The sequence below is a fragment of a genome, unplaced genomic scaffold (assembly GCF_019419815.1).
Source record: "Pyrus x bretschneideri cultivar Hongxiangsu unplaced genomic scaffold, Pyrus_bretschneideri_v1 Contig22, whole genome shotgun sequence".
NCBI classification, from domain to species: domain Eukaryota; kingdom Viridiplantae; phylum Streptophyta; class Magnoliopsida; order Rosales; family Rosaceae; genus Pyrus; species Pyrus x bretschneideri.
The window spans coordinates 6242473-6259801 of NW_025999524.1; the positions used below are offsets into that span (position 1 = coordinate 6242473).

The 17329-nt window shown below is 38.6% G+C and overlaps 3 protein-coding genes across 3 annotated transcripts; 1 reads left to right on the forward strand and 2 right to left on the reverse strand.

Moving 5' to 3' along the window:
* The first annotated feature begins 326 nt into the window (after positions 1-326).
* On the forward strand, positions 327-9026 carry LOC125477767 (serine carboxypeptidase-like 34). The gene is made up of 10 exons (XM_048585206.1): positions 327-628; positions 1790-1900; positions 2043-2138; positions 2237-2329; positions 2437-2513; positions 7584-7901; positions 7947-8083; positions 8214-8300; positions 8434-8539; positions 8661-9026. The coding sequence occupies exons 1-10, from the start codon at positions 337-339 to the stop codon at positions 8808-8810; spliced, it is 1467 nt and encodes a 488-aa protein (XP_048441163.1). The 5' UTR covers positions 327-336; the 3' UTR covers positions 8811-9026.
* Positions 9027-9281: 255 nt separating this feature from the next.
* LOC103943220 (porphobilinogen deaminase, chloroplastic) lies at positions 9282-12628 on the reverse strand. The gene is made up of 5 exons (XM_009353459.3): positions 12200-12628; positions 11591-11996; positions 10706-10912; positions 10102-10279; positions 9282-9682 (listed from the first exon to the last, which is right to left on the reverse strand). The coding sequence occupies exons 1-5, from the start codon at positions 12460-12462 to the stop codon at positions 9570-9572; spliced, it is 1167 nt and encodes a 388-aa protein (XP_009351734.1). The 5' UTR covers positions 12463-12628; the 3' UTR covers positions 9282-9569.
* A 2408-nt stretch (positions 12629-15036) lies between these two features.
* Positions 15037-15941, reverse strand: LOC103943221 (nicotinamidase 2-like). The gene has a single exon (XM_009353460.2). It carries the CDS (start codon positions 15843-15845, stop codon positions 15219-15221), a length of 627 nt encoding a protein of 208 aa, XP_009351735.1. The 5' UTR covers positions 15846-15941; the 3' UTR covers positions 15037-15218.
* Between the last annotated feature and the right edge of the window lie 1388 nt (positions 15942-17329).

Consider the following 17329-nt stretch of genomic DNA (forward strand, 5'->3'; position numbering starts at 1 on the left):
AAATCATTTGCCTAAAAATAATAATGCCAAATGAAATCATATTTTTGTTTTTGTAATTTCAATAGCAACAATAGGAAAGACTAGCATTCTTATCTGTCTTTGGACCACCCGGACTTACTATATAAACCACACGCCTAGACGATCTGGGTTTCATTCTATATGAATGAATGATCTGTACGTCTTGCCTTACCATTTTGGATTTTGGACTATTCCGACTCTTAGGATTACTACTAGTCTACTACCTACAATTGTGCTGTTGAAGCGCCTCATAAAAAGGATATTTCTGCAGATATTAGAGAGATAGATAGAGAGAAGCAAGTCTAAGTTCCAACTTAAATGGCTTTTTCTTCTTCATTTCGTTTGAATATTCTTCTTCTTTATTTGCTTGCCTTTAGCATATGTTGTGCTACTCAGACCCAAGGCGCTAGACTGCATCATCGTCATGATCCTCTGAGACAGCAAAAGGCAGACCAGGTGATTGAACTCCCCGGTCAGCCTCCAGTGAGCTTCAAGCATTACACGGGATATGTTACCGTCAACCACACTCACGGAAGAGCACTCTTCTATTGGTTCTTTGAAGCCACCAACAACCCTCAAGATAAACCCCTCCTCCTTTGGCTTAACGGAGGTACGTCGGTCACTGCCACTCATGACTTCATTTCCACACCACTCTTTCTTACCAGTTAACACACAATTCCTCCTTAAACAACTGTCGTAATTATTCTTCAAATGTTCACTCACAAATTTCTCTTTTTTGGTAGAAAATTTTCGCTCAAAAATATTTTCGCATACATATATATTTCTCATGATCACCTAGGTTATTAGTTTTAAAGTCCAACTTTATTCGTTTCTTGCCATTTATCACTAAAATATATATATGGTCATGCTAGCTAAAGAGAATATGACATTTTCATCCTTTTCTTGTGCATTCGATTGTCATCCATTCTCTCCCTGTCATCATTTTTATTTTCTTATTTTCCATATTTAAATATACTAGTGAGCTTAATTATGTTTTTGTTTCTATGGATGGGTTCAATTAGAAGGAGACTTTCAAATTAAAAAATTCTTCTAAATCTCATCTGAACGTGATTAAACACATAAAATATAATAGAGGCGGAGTTCTTAGGATGGATATATCATATATTAGAAAATCAGGATACCATGCATGCACATGAAAAGAATAATATATGTACAGGCATGCGTGTAACTTCCATATCCTCATCGGACCATCGGAGGAGCTGTCAAACCCTACAATGATGGATTACATATATTCCTAATTCCTTGAATAATATATATTTTCAAGTTTCAACCCCAAGTGTGATTTCTGAATTTGGTTATGGAGCTGTCTATATGTGTATTACTAAATACTGGTATTCTATCTGTCTTCTTTTACCTAATTGATAGTATCTGCAATTGCATCACAGATTTATTCATAGACTTAGAGAGGGAATTTTTCTTCTTATATTCTGTCAAGTGTATGTATTTATACGCAAGGAGTAGGGTTGGACCATATACCATATATCCCAGCCTAAAGCAATTGCCCATTTGGTTATGTTTAGCCTTCTAGCTATGTCATATATGCATTCTTCTTTCGCCGTTTGATATATTAATGAAAAATGAATGAACGCCCTAAAAGTTCTAATATGGACCGGGTAAATGAACGGCTGGATGTAGCTTTCGTCACATACTATACGCTCCAGTCTATACACAACAACACTAAACTGTCTATCTAGTCTTCAGCAATTAGATTAATTGATAAAATAAAATAAAAATTATGACGCGGATGCAGGGCCAGGATGTTCATCAATTGGATACGGTGCCACAGAGGAGTTAGGCCCTTTCTTCCCTCAAAATAGCACCGACCCCAAGCTCAAGTTCAACCCTTACACCTGGAACAATGGTAATTTAATTGCTCCCAACTTAACTGCAACTTTCGAATGAAAGACAATATTGCATTTAGATTTAGTAAAATTACAATCTATTGTTTTTGGAGTCTGAATGATTAACCATGCACGCGTATTGTTGTTCGTAATTCATTTCAGCTGCCAATCTGTTGTTTTTGGAGTCTCCCGTTGGAGTCGGATTTTCTTACACCAATACTAGTCAAGATATCGAGGAACTTGACGATAAAATTACAGGTATCTGATAGATTAATGCGTCTGTCTATCAATTTTTCATTTTCTTATGAATCTGCAAGTTATGACTCATCCATTTTCTTTCTTAAAATGCCTGCCAGCTGAGGATTCATACAATTTTCTTATCAACTGGTTTAAACGGTTTCCACAGTACAAGTCCCATGACTTCTACATTTCTGGAGAGAGCTATGCAGGTACATATACATACATATAAATAATAATATAATATATGTATGTGTCATCATGCATCTTTGATTAACTATATATCTTAGTCTTCTGTATGTGCATGTCCTTTTTACAGGGCATTATGCTCCACAGCTTTCTGAGCTCGTTTTTGACAGATCCAAGGAGAATCATATCAACCTCAAGGGATTCATGGTAGTTTTTATCTAGCTGCTTATTGCTCATCATATAAATATTTTGTTTAATCGATTTTCTGTGTCCCAATAACAAACTAACTATGCGTATATATGATGTGTTAGTGTTTTGTATGAATGGAAGAAGAAGAAAAGAAGGCACTGAGAATGAAAATGATTGCTATGCTCTCTGCAAGTCACAGAGGAAGCTTTCTTCTTTTCTGTAAAGTATATTTCTCACTCTGCACACACAATCGTGCAAAAGGAATAATTCTGTTAACAATGCTTAGCTGGATCTTTTCCTTCTAGATAAAACGATCACAGCCACTCATCTAGCAATAGCTAGGATCATCACACATGGCACTCATGGCCTTACATATTTAGATCTTACACTTGGCAATTTCTAAGCACAAGTGAATACACAATTAAAAACAGGATTATTCTCAAATACTAATCAGCTCATGGCTTATAGTTCAACACTCCCCTTTAAGCTTTGAGCTGATTTGACTCCAAGCAAACCTCTGAGATAGCTGAATCGATCCTTTGCCAGTGGTTTTGTGAAGATATCGGCTAACTGCTCTTTTGTAGGACAGTAAACTAGATCAATGATTCCTTCTTGCAGAGCATCTTTGATAAAATGATATCTTCGATCAATATGTTTAGTCTTCTGGTGAAACACTGGATTCTTTGTGATAGCAATTGCAGATGTGTTGTCACACTGTAATGGAGTGGCTTCAGTTTGAAGTTCCCCAAAGTCTTCCAGTACGAACCTCAGCCAGATTGCTTGTGCAGTTGCCTCTGAAGCACTGATGTATTCTGCTTCAGCAATTGAAAGTGCTACACATGTTTGTTTAACTGATGCCCAAGAGAAAATCCCACTGCCAAAAGAGAAGGCATATCCTGAAGTGCTCTTGCTATCATCCACTGATCCTCCCCAGTCACTGTCACAGAAGCCAATCACCATAGAGTTTGTACCTTTCACATACTCCAGACCATAGTCTAATGTGCCCTTAATGTATCTGAGCACCCTTTTGGCAGTTCCATAGTGTTTGTTTGTGGGAGAATGCATAAACCTGGCAAGTAAACTTGCTGCATACATTATGTCAGGTCTTGTAGCTGTAAGATACAGTAAGCTCCCCACAATCTTTCTGTACTGTTCTTCATTTGCTGGACCACTTCCATCATTCTTACTGAGTTTTTCAGCTGAAATCAGTGGTGTAGACACAGGCTTGCATTCATTCAACCCAAATTTATTCAACAAAGAAAAAGCATACTTCTTTTGATGAATAAAAATGCTGGAATTAGTTTGAATGACACCCATTCCCAGAAAATGATGGAGTAGACCCAGATCAGTCATCTCATATTTCATCATCATATCCTCTTTGAATTCGTCCAACATTTCATTGCTGCTACCTGTGTAGACAATATCATCTACATAGATAGACACAATTATAATATCCTTTTCTCCCCTTGACTTGATATAGTGTTGGTTCACTAAGACTTCTTTGAAAACCACACTGGGAGAAGTATGCATCAATTTCTCCATACCAGGCTCGAGGTGCCTGTTTCAGTCCATAGAGAGCTTTATGAAGCCTATACACTTTATCTTCCTTGCCTTGCACTGTGAATCCTTCTGGTTGGTCTACATATACTTCTTCCTGCAGTACACCATTCAGGAAAGCCGATTTAACATCGAGTTGGTACAATCTCCAGCTCTTTTGGGCAGCTAATGCAATGAGAGTTCTGATAGTGTCCAGTCTAGCCACTGGAGCATAGGTTTCGTTATAGTCAAAACCAGGTTTCTGAGCATAACCTTTGGCAACCAACCTTGCCTTATTTTTCAAGACTGTGCCATCCAGATTCAATTTAGTTTTATAGACCCATTTAACCCCAATGACAGGCTGCATTGTTGGTCTATCTACTAATTCCCATGTACCATTCTTCTCAATCATAGTCAACTCATCCTGCATTGCTTTTAACCATGATTCATCTTGAGCTGCATCTGCATATCTTTCAGGCTCCATAACACACAGATTACATTGAGCAAAAATATCATCAAGATTTCTCCATTTTAGAGGTGTGTGGTCAAAAGTTTCTGACAGCTTTCCAATTTCAGGAGTGCAACTTACTTGTTCTTGTGTATGAGAAGAAGAACTAGAACTGTGAGAACTTCCTTCAATCACACTCATCTCATATGAATTCACACCAACTACATTCTCAGGTTGATCCTGAATGTAAGTTGCAGCAGCTGAACTTTGTGAACTTTCTTTCCAATTCCAGGTCATAGATTCATCAAAAATCACATCTCTTGACAAGATTAACTTGTTAGTACACGGATCAAATATTCTATATCCCTTCTCACATGTAGCATAACCCACAAATACGCCTTTAACACTTTTAGCATCTAGCTTCTGTCTTGTCTCAGTAGGTATATGAACATAGCACAGGGAACCAAAAATCTTGAGATGTGCAAGACCTGGTTTTCTGCCACTATAGGCTTCAAAAGGAGTTGTATTTCCAAGTGCCTTCGTAGGACACCTATTTAGAATATATACAGCTGTGTGTACAGCTTCAGCCCAAAGAACATATGGCATACCTCTATCATGAAGCATAGTCTTTGCCATTTCAACCACAGTTCGATTTTTTCTCTCCACCACTCCATTCTGTTGAGGAGTATAAGCCATGGTGAGTTGCCTTTGAATGCCTTCAGTTTCACAGAATTTAGTAAACTCAGAAGATAGGAATTCCCCACCCCTGTCACTCCTTAGACTTTTAATTTTGAAACCACTTTGCAGCTCTACCATTAACTTGAATTTTTTGAAATAATTGAATGCATCAGATTTGTATCTGAGAAAGTACACCCAAATCATCCTTGTACAATCATCAATGAATAGCATGAAATATTTGTTTCCAGCCAGGGATGGATTCTGCATAGGACCACACAGATCAACATGGATAAGTTCCAGGGGACAGTTTGCCCTCCAGGATTGTTTCTTTGGAAACCAGTCTCTATGTTGCTTTCCAAACTGACATCCTTGACATACATCTTTGATTTCTTCTAGATATGGAAGACCATGCACCATATTTTTCTCACTGAGTTGTTGCAACCCTCTGAAGTTCAAATGACCTAGTCTTCTGTGCCAAGTCCGAGTAGAGTGTTCTATGCTTGCTTTCAGAACCAGCTGATTGTCAGGCAATAGGGAAAGAGGATAGCAACGATTTTCTTTCTTCTTGACCTTGATGACAAGATTGTCAAGTGAAGGTCCATCAAATACACTACACAAACCTCCTCCAAACACTAGATAGTAGCCATGCTCATCCATTTGACCTACACTCAACAAATTCTCCTTCAATCCTGGCAAGTGCATGACCTCTCTGATGTACTTCTTCCCTTTGTTAGTATCAATTTCCAATGAACCCATTCCAGCAACATCTACTAACACCCCAGTAGGCATTTGCACCTTTCCAGCAACATTTGTTCTTATATCGACAAGGAGATCAGCATTCCCTGTCATGTGGTTACTACAACCACTGTCAATGTACCAATTTCCATTGACATTTTTCTCTGAGATTGCACTATTAGCATAGAACAGATTTCCTGTCACTTCCACCTGATTTGCAGAATTTGCCTTTTGTACACTCTTCCCTACAGTGCATTCTCTAGCCCAGTGACCAAACCTATCACAATTATAACACTTAGGCTTCCCCTTATATCGACATTCACCAAAATGATACTTAGAACACACTCTACACAGTGGTTTGACAGTCTCTTGACTCATTGACTGTGACTGATATGAATTTGGTGCAGGACTAGTGAAAGGTTTCTGTTGGAATCGAGATTTCGAATCCCATTTCTTTCCCTTAGCATTCCAATTCTTTTGGAATTTTGATGAGCCAGATTGGACTCCACTTCTATTTTGCCCCTTTGGACTCACTGAGAATGATGCAAAAGCCTTCTCAGTGGTATCAACATTATGCAAGTCAAATCGTTGCTCTTGACTCTTCAGAATGGCAACCACTTCTTGCAGCTCAACAGACTCTAGACACTTTGTGTTTTCTATAACTAAACAGATGGAATCATAAGGTTTACTTAGACTAATCAGAACCTTCTGCACAAGTCTCTCATTAGAAAGGGATTCACCAAATGTTCTCATCTGATTAATTAAATCATTCAATCTTGTAAGATAACTAGATAAGGATTCATCATCTCGCATTCTAGCATACTCAAATTCTCTTCTAAGATTCTGAAGTTTTACAGATCTAACCTGATCACCTCCATGATATTCTCCATACAGTAGATCCCACGCCATCTTGGCTGAGTCTGCGTTTGCAATCCGAGGAAAAATCTGATCAGAGACTGCGTTTTGTATGATTCCCAGAGCCTTTGCATCTCTCATTAGCACGGTCATCATTTCATCATCGCGATCGACTTCCGATGACCCTTCAGCTTCCTTCTTCTTCGTCTTCGAGTCAGGTGTTGACACTCCCTTTTCTACCAGGTTCCATAACCCGAGAGATTTGAAGATTGTAACCATTTTGATTCTCCAGAACTCGTAGTTCTCACCGGAGAAGATTGGAGTCCTCACTTCCGAGCCTCCAGATCCAGACATAATTTTGATCTGAATCGACAACCTTCACAGATTTTCAGGGGAGCTCCGATTGAGCTCGATAGCTTCACAGATTTACGCCCAGATTGTTAAATCCAACCTGGCTCTGATACCATGTTAGTGTTTTGTATGAATGGAAGAAGAAGAAAAGAAGGCACTGAGAATGAAAATGATTGCTATGCTCTCTGCAAGTCACAGAGGAAGCTTTCTTCTTTTCTGTAAAGTATATTTCTCACTCTGCACACACAATCGTGCAAAAGGAATAATTCTGTTAACAATGCTTAGCTGGATCTTTTCCTTCTAGATAAAACGATCACAGCCACTCATCTAGCAATAGCTAGGATCATCACACATGGCACTCATGGCCTTACATATTTAGATCTTACACTTGGCAATTTCTAAGCACAAGTGAATACACAATTAAAAACAGGATTATTCTCAAATACTAATCAGCTCATGGCTTATAGTTCAACATGATGATGCAGATTGGTAACGCAGCAATAGATGATGAATCAGATCAGAAGGGATTGATTGATTACGCTTGGGATCACGCGGTGATCTCTGATCGCTTGTACCATGATATTCAGAAGGAATGCGACTTCGGCCAAAACATATCAGAACAGTGTAACACGCTGCTGGAAGAGTACTATAATGTGTACAATATCACAGACATGTACAGCTTGTACACCCCTATGTGCCTTAGTAACACCAGCAGCAGCGGGCAATCCCATACGATCCAAGGCGCTTCCACTCTGTTTTCCAGAACTGTAAGTAGTTCCCCACTAATTATAACGACTCATCATGTTATTAGAGCAAACAAAGTTGATTAAAATATTTGTGGTGCGCAGGATGTACGGCACAAGAGACCTGCAGGATATGACCCTTGTACATCAGATTACAGTTATGTGTATTTGAACAGGCCTGACGTTCAAAAGGCACTTCATGCCAATGTCACCAAAATCTCCTATCCATGGTCTCACTGCAAGTACCACCTCTAACCTATTACTTCTTAACTAACCAAATAAATTAACTAATGATGCAAGAACTATGTAGTCATATGTGTTTATATATATGAATGTGATTACTCATCAGGACAATGTATCGTCCAAATACAGCGATAACATCTTCTGGAATGCACCATCATCAATGCTTCCTGTAATTGGAAAGCTTGTAGCTGGGGGTCTTCGGGTTTGGATTTACAGGTACTTAAATAAATGATTCATTATTCATGAAATGATGGATAGCTAATTACCAAATCTTTTCAGTGGTTGAAGTTGTGCGATCATGACTACCCTCATTAACTGTATAGAACTGTTTTCTGACATGATATTGCAGCGGGGATACTGATGGGAGAGTTCCAGTAACATCAACTAGGTACGCGTTGAGAAAGCTCAGGTTGAAGATAAATGAAGATTGGACTCCTTGGTACAACAAGAAGCAGGTGCTCCCTCACCAGTCACTCCTTCTTAGTATCCTCTTAGAATTTATGATGTTATGTTGGGGTGGTTTGGTTGATCATCCTGTTTTTAATCAATTAATTAACTGTAAATTTGATATGATAGGTTGGCGGGTGGAGAGTTGTGTACGACGGGCTTATGTTTGTGACAATTAGAGCGGCAGGCCATGAAGTTCCGGTGTTTGCACCAAGGCAGTCGCTCCTCCTAGTTGAACACTTCTTGGCTAATCGGAAACTCCTTTCCAAACCTTTCTAGCATTCCCCGTCTTCTTCTTCTTCTCGATGTCAATAAGTAAATCAATTTTACGATTCTTTGGAATTTGTAAAGCTTCGTTAGTCTCTGGCATCAATTGTACCAGTCAGATTTCCAAGTCTTAATTGGTGGAATCTTTGCAACTTCGAAGCAGTTGCGCAAAAAGATTAAAAAAAAAAAACAGAGAAATTGTTTTTGGTGAACTTACACGGGTTTTGATTTCTGCAATCCCTGTGCACATATTTTTAGTGGATAACAAAAGAGAAAATAGCAAGCCTGATCCTGCCTCCTTGGAAGTCAATCATAGAGGAAAACTAACCGCGCGGATGTAAGATCAGGCGTCGCTATTTTTTCTACAGTTAATTTTCGTTTAATTGCATCCCTGATCAGGCAGCCATCATAAACGAAAACCAACTGTAGATCATAATAAACTACCATCCATTTCCAACCATTACAGAGAGAGAGAGAGAGAGAGAGTCGCAAAACCTTGGCTACTAAATGAACTGAGATGACAACAATCAAAGCCTATCGTGTGACTGAATTGTCTTCTAAATGCTAATATACAATCAATGAATCGACTATCCTTAAAAATGCAACAGACGCTCTTTCTAGCAACAAAAACAGAACAAATACTAATGTAACAAGTTACAACAGACAGCTCAAAGGCTGATAAATAAACTCATTGGTTGCAACCACCAAAATTTGCACGAGGAAGGGAGGCTGCATTAACTTCCGCAGCTTTCCCTATTAGTAAGGCTCACATTAAATACCGAAAAAACCTGGACCTGCACGTGACAGAAGTTCCTGGCCTGCATCCTTACCCATGTCGATCATATCTTGAGAAGCATATGGGCCTTTCCTAGAAGTTTCAAGTACTGAAAATAGACACACAGAAAACATAATTAGTGGCAAAGATTAATTACTTTTCTTTCCTTTTTAAGTTTACAGTGGAGAACCAGGAAATAAAACTGAATGAATATTCCTTAAGCTATGTTTGGATGTGGCTTTCCGAGTCCCAAGAGACTGATGCTAAGTTATGAAGTAATGGATCACAAAATGTTATATAGAATCCTCCACAAGGATTACAAAGGCATGTGAGAGGGACTTGTAGATGACACCTCCCAATTAGATATTAGCAAATCCCTCTCACATATCTATGTAATGCTCATAGAGGGTTTTTATTATCCCCTCTATGTTGCATTTTGCGGTCCATTCCTTAATTACTTGGCATCAATCCCTTGGAACTTGGACAACCTCATCCAAATATAGCCTTACAGTATGAGCATGAGCATACCACGGGTTCCATCAGGGGAAGCCACCAACCCTTTGAATATGCAATTACCATCCTCATCTTTGCTAGCATATCCAGCAATAGGAGTTCGACAAGACCCATCCAGGGTCAGAAGGAACGACCTCTCGCATGCAACTGCTAGTCTTGTTTCCTCATGATTCAATGAATCTATGTAATTAGCCTGCAAGGAAAAGACCAACCAAAAATTAAATAATATTTTGGAGAGGCAAAAGCAGAGCTTAGCAGTTAGCGGGCAACAACTTCTATATAAATATTACACAAGGTTTTTGTACTAACCCAGAAATAATGTGTGTGTGTGCGTGTGTGTGTCAATCACCTTAGGAAAGTTCAGAAGTATTCGCATTCACAAGTCCAGATGGATCTAAAGATCCAATTTTTTGCATAAATTTTACCGATGCATGATTTTCTAGCCACTAGCTCAAGCTAAAATAGCTTAGAATTGCTTCCCTTTAGCTATTGTAGAACACTCCTGCCAAATACCCAAGTGTGTGTTCATGGGGCCAATTCAATGATATCAACTAGTGCAAAAGTATAATATCATTCAATATGTTATCTTGCGAATGGAAATGTAAAGATTTAAACACACCATTTTATCGTCATTGGTTCGGCAGGCAATTCCAATCGCCCCTTGGGCAACTGCCGGAAGCATTTCATCTAGTGAAAGAATTGAAGTCACATTTTCTGTCATATCTAAGCGTTTGAGTCCAGCTAATGCTAATAAGGTTGCTTCGACCACCTTTTCATTAAGCTTTTTCAACCGTGTCTGGACGTTACCCCGAAAATTCTCCTGCACCTGCAAGATGAAATTAACCACAACATGAAACAAGCAACAGAACAATGTCAGAAATCTAAGAAATGGCACGCAATAGTGGTGGCAGGGAGAGAGTTACAAACACACAGGGATAGAGAGTTATAAAAAGGAAACAAGAAAAGAGTCATGCTTCAATCATATTCAGGAAGGGGCAGGCGCATCGCCCTATGAATTATTCTGACAAGCCACAATCAAAAGGCATGCATGTCATGGATATGAACATCTAGTGCCACTTCAAATCCAGCCTAAACATTTTCTCATAAAGACAATTGGCTAGGAAGGAACTAAAGTCACGATCATTTAGCCTTTTCATTCAGATAAACGAACATCTACAACTGATCTTCAACCCAACCCTACTTCACGCTAACACATACACAACTCATTCTAGAACAAGATTTTTCCACCGGGATACCATTGGAATGAAGTAAATGGACCAACGGATATCCGTTCAATGGCCCAGGCAAAATACAAACCCCATGACTTTTGAAATCTAACACATAGCTAGAAACAGTTGGCTCCCTCCAGACTCCATTAAATGATCCCAAAAGCCAATGCAAACTTTAAATTAAGCTATATCAAATGAACTAGCATACAATCTCCAACATATCGAACAAGCAAAAGTCAGATATACACGTGACACCAAAGAATATGGTAGCTTACATTGAGTGTTGGAAACCTATGGAGTATCTGTGACTTTCTTCTAAGTGAAGCAGTACCAACAGTGCTTCCAGCTGGCAGATCTGCAAGAGAAGATGCAGTTAAGGATATAAATGCATCTCGGACATCCTCTCGTGGAAGGTTGCAAGGCAGAACTGTCTGCTCGGGTAAGTAGGTAGGCACGTCTTTCATTGAGTGGACAGCAATGTCAATATCACCATTGATGAGTGCCTCATCTATTTCCTTGGTGAACAAACCCTTCCCGCCAATGTCAGCAAGGGGCTGACTCAGTATTTTATCACCGGTAGTTTTTATGATTACAATCTGAATTGCGCCCTCTTCAGCTAGCTCGGGGTGCGATGCCATGAGTTTCTCTCTTGTCTCGTAAGCCTGAGCAAGTGCTAATGGGCTATCCTATATCCAGAAAGAGTATCAATAACTCACGAAAAAAAGACATAAAATACAAGATTTTGAAAAGAAACCCATCATTATAATTCATCTAGGAATTCATAGATAATAGGGATAATTGGAGTAATGAGCTAAAATCAGATTACATTTTCAAATAGGAGGAAACCAAAAGTTAAAAATGGGGGGAAAACATGAAAAGAGTACCTTCCTCGGGTGCCAATTTTGATTAGGGCAACTTTGGACTTCTGGATCTGCTGCTCAACAGCGACGGAGGCCATTGGGATCCCAATTAGACTGTGTTTTCTGATGGAGTTGGGAAAAGCTCGAGTCTTGAGGGAGGGCATGGAGGAGCGGAGGACTGAGACGGAGCCAACTCCTGCTGCGAAGTTGATTGAAGAGCATGAAGGAAGCGCCTGCTTGGTCAAAAGAGACGAGGAGCAGGAAGAAGAAGAACAAAGGGCCTCCATTGCACTTGTAGAGAGAGATAGAGAGGGAGGGAGAGGAAGAAGTAGGAGACGGCGATTGGGAGTGTGGGAGTTTGAAGGGATTGTCTGAGGATGGATGTTGGATAGGATAATTTGGGATTGCAGTACAGGATATGGAAGGGTGCCTCCTCCAATACGCTTCTTCTTATCGTCCGGTTCCTTATCAACTTCACATGTTTGATCTCAGCTAAATCCAACTACTGCCTTGCCACGTTGGCTTTATTTTGTCACTTTTTTGTGGAACAGATCCTCTCCGGATTCGAACTATCCGGATCCTACGGACCTCCCTACCATCACTCACCTCCCCCTCATCCTCCCACTCGAATTCCCACTACAAATTTCCTCGACCTTCAACCCTTTTGCATTTTCTTTTTCTTCTTCTTCTTTCTTTCTTTCTCAATTATTTGATCATCGTCAAAGAAAAAGGCAACAATGTTAAGGAGAAAGAGAAAAGGTGAGAAAGTTGAAGAGGAAGAGTGATCTTATAGATCCATATGGTTTGGATTTGGAAATGATCATATTCTACTTTAGGAATTGGAACCCTCTCCAGCTCCGCTTTTACACAAACCAAATTTGGATCCTTTAATCTAACTTTATGCATAATTGTGGCCATGCTGCCATAGTTATGAGAATATAGCTTCGCTAACGTTGGCCTAAGTCTTAAACCTTCATGCTGGTTCTCTATACTTAAAAATGCTTCTTCTTTTTTTTTCCTATAATACATGCTATTTGGAATATGCAACTTCTTTTTTCTAATTATGCAGGAAGTCCAAATAATATTACTGAGATCTTTTTCAATAAAACTTTATACTCAGACTATTACTTCAACATGTTTTGGACTTCATTTATTGGGCTTGAATTTACTTTCTTAATTGAATTTTCTTAAAAATACTAACTTCATATTAAAATGTTAAAAAAAAAAAAAAGACTGAGTCTTTCAAAAGATGTGTTTACTCAAAGTGAAAAAGGTTTATCAAATTGTTTGGGCCCAAAACAATATTTTGGGCCGAGCTTAGAATTGTTCTCGACCCAGTAACATTGATCTAGAATCTTGTGATGGGCTGTCCAGTCAAGGTCGGCTAAATCATGTTGTGAGGATAATTAGTTTAGATAAGGGTGAAGTAGTCGAACCCTAGTGCAAAAAGGAATCTTAAAGCTGAAGACGCTTAGAATTAGTGGATGAATCTGGTTCGTTAAGGAGTTTGGTTCAAAGTCCTATAGGGGTTACAATTGGCCGAAACCTGATTAGATTAGGTTGATGAGTTCTAATTCGAGTACACTTCTAGTTCGGTCATAAGGGGGTTCGTTGCTATAAATAGAGAAGAAAGTGCATTATTCAAGGCCCCCTTCAAATTAACACACAAATTGCTCTACACAAAGCTTATCAACAACCTTGAAAATTTTTCCTTTCCCCATTTCTTCCTGCCAACACATCTTCAGTTTGGATAGAAAGCACTGTGAAGGCAACTAGTGACATCTTCAGTTTGGATAGACAGCACTGGAGCCGTAAAATCAGCCGATCGAGAAGCATCTTCAATTTGGATAGACAACACTGCTTCGAGATCAACTGGTTATTTATCCAAGTCTCAATCAACAAGGATTTATGAGTCCTTCTTGGTAGAGGTCATCTCATTAGCTTTCTCAGTGAAGTGAGGTGTTACCAGGTTACTAGGCTCGACACATTGAAAGTCGAGTTTTATTTTGTGATTGGATATTCACAAGTACATTTTAGAGTTCGGCATTCCGACGGTCGAATCACATTTAGGATCAAGACATTTATCTCTTTCGAGTATTTGTGTCCATATAGCTTGGTATTAGTTCGGTGTACTTATACTCTTACGAATATAATTGCTGAGATCGAACTCGGCGCTGGTGTTTTGTGAACTTCGAAGAAACTAGCAGCCTTGTTTTTTAGGTTATAAAACCTGAAGACCGAGACGTGTTCCTTCTTCGACCGCAGCTGCAAGATTGAGAAATCAATAGCACCCAATGCCACATCGACATATTTTACTCCCTGGCCGAACTCGACTGACGAGTTGGCACGCCCCACACACAACCTAATAACATAGTTAGCTTATTAGTTACTCGTCCTGCGCGCCACGTAGGCTTGGTAATTTTTAGGATCAACACAAATTGTAGTGCAAGCATAATTTTGATCAGATTGACTAGAGCAAATGTACTCTCTTATGAATATAAATTTGAATCCCAATTCCAACCGTTTTCGTTAACTTGAAGCACAATATTACTTGTATAAGAAAAACATAATTGAATGTAACAAATATGTGATCAAGGTTACTTGTACCATACTTCACTATCGTGCGAATTTCACAAACTTAAACACTTTATATTGTTTAAAAATCTCACTAATTTTGTACATGAACAAGGGTACATGCCCACCCTAAAGTTAGAGTGACTAAACAATATTTAATGTAATACGTACATGAACAAGGGTACATGCCCACCCTAAAGTTAGAGTGAATTTTCAACCATGAACTCGATTGCACCACTCTTGTTTTTAAATCCGGATTACTAAACAATATTTTATGCAATACGTACTGATAACTAAAACCGTATCCAACTAGATTGATTTAACATAAATAATACAAACTATTGCATTAGTAAATGTATGATACCACCTAGGTACCTAATTATTCCATGACCACAAAATACACATGAGAAAACAAGCTGCACTGCACAACACAAACAATAAGGCCTTTTACTAATTCAACCGCGAAAGGTTAATTTCTGATTATGTCCCCGGAAAAAAGGCCGTCCTCAAGCCTCTTGCAATCCACCAAGTAGGCAAACCCATAAGCCATGTTTTTCAAGGTCGCCTCATGCAGCTCCCGATCCGACGTCGCAGTCGCGTCCGTGGAGAAAAACACTCTATACCCCCTTATGAACGCTTCACGCGCCGTCGTTTCGCAGCACAGGTTGGTCATGACGCCGGTCACGATCACCTCCTCCACCCCCTTCTCCTTCAGGTATTCCTCGAGGCCCGTGTTCCTGAACGCGCTGTACGTGTTCTTGTCGAACACGCGGTCCTCGTCGGGTCCCCTCCGGTCGAGCTCCGGCATGAGCTGCGATTCGGGAGTGCCGTCGTAGACGAGATCGCCGTTCCACCACTCGTCCAGCATGCCGTAGTCGGAGGGAGACTTGTGGGCGTGGCGCGTGAAGATGACGGGGATGGAAGCCCGTCGGCAGAGGCGGATGGTGGTGAGGAGGTTTTGAAGGATGGGTCGGGCCATGGCGGAGAAGTAGTTCTGCACGTCGATGACTAGAAGGGCCGCCGCTTTTGGGTTCGGGTTTCGTTTCCTGATCTCGTATTTTGTGTATGAGGAGGAGAAGGAGGAGGCGGAGGCCATAGCCAAACGATTCAGAACTGAGATTGACTGATTGAGCAGTTCAGGATGAGGATTGGGGAGAGTGTGTCGGGTGATTCATTATCAATTGTCTCTATACGAAGGGAATATATATATCAGAGAACTTTAAAAAAAAGTTTTAGGTACTCATTGTTTAAAGAAATATCATATTTTTTTATTAAAAATTAATTTTAGTATTATTTATTTTACTTTTTATTTTGTTTTTATCGTTAAAATTTAAAATTTTCATTAATTTTCCTTATATATTAAGGAAGAAGGAAAAATCGGTGACTAATAAGTTTATTATCTTTTAAAAGGATAATGTTACACTATGTTTGGACGAGAGAAATAAACTTGAAATTTGGATAAAAATCAGAATTTATAAATTAACATGCACCAATTCTCTTGTTTGAATTCATAAACATACAAATTTACAATTTCCACGTAGAGAAAAAACATGGAATTTGGGTCCTCCAATTCCTAAGTTTAAATTTTATGTAAATAAGTGTCATTTCCCAATTTATATGATTGTGAATTTAAAAATAACAAATTATGCATTCAATTTCATTGTTCTTTTAAGTTAATTAAACAAGAAAATTCACAAATTTTAAAAAATAAAATCCCTTCACTTCAATTTTGGTCATTTTAAAAATACTTAATAATCTTAAATTTCTTCGTCCAAATACAATGTTAGGAAGATCAAATGATAATTGATAGTTGAATTATTTTGATTAATGTGCTTTTTTGTTTTTGTTTTTAGACACACGTTATCTAATTTATAAATTTAACTTACAAATTTAGCATACATAGCATTACTCTTTTTAAAATATTCTTATAAAAAACAATAACGACTAAGAGTTTGCTACCAGTTTGTAAGAAATTAAAGGCAATGTTAGAGAGAGTTTACTTCTATTTTATTGTTGTATATTTATGTGATAGTTTTAGCATTATCTTTAAAAGGCTCTTTGGCATCATAAGAATTGTCATCTTGACTTGATTTAGTTATGGTGTTTCATAATTTAGGAATACGTTTGAGAATTGCCACATGCGAGATGACCATTCTCAAACATTTGATAGTTATTTCATTTTTATTTTTTATTTTTTATTTTACACTTTTCAAAAACTGAAAATTTGGATAATAATTACTTCTAATTATAAAAAAAAAGTAATTAAAATTAAAAACAAACTTGTTATCAAACGGCTCATAATTATTTTGTGGTTGAATGTGACTAGTAGTCTCAGGCACATTCCAAGTTACAACAATTTTTTATTACTTGTTTTATGATTATTAAAAGAAAAAGGAGAAAGGTCAAGATCGTTCTGGAGGGTTCCTGAATCCTAAGAGCAACTCTAACGTTGGAGCCCTCCCCCCAGGCTATGCACTATTCAATCCACTTTTATGAACAGTAACTGTCATTAATGAACAGTAATAGCCCTGGCAATAGTATTTGCATATCCACCATTACACTTCAATAGCCCTGACAATA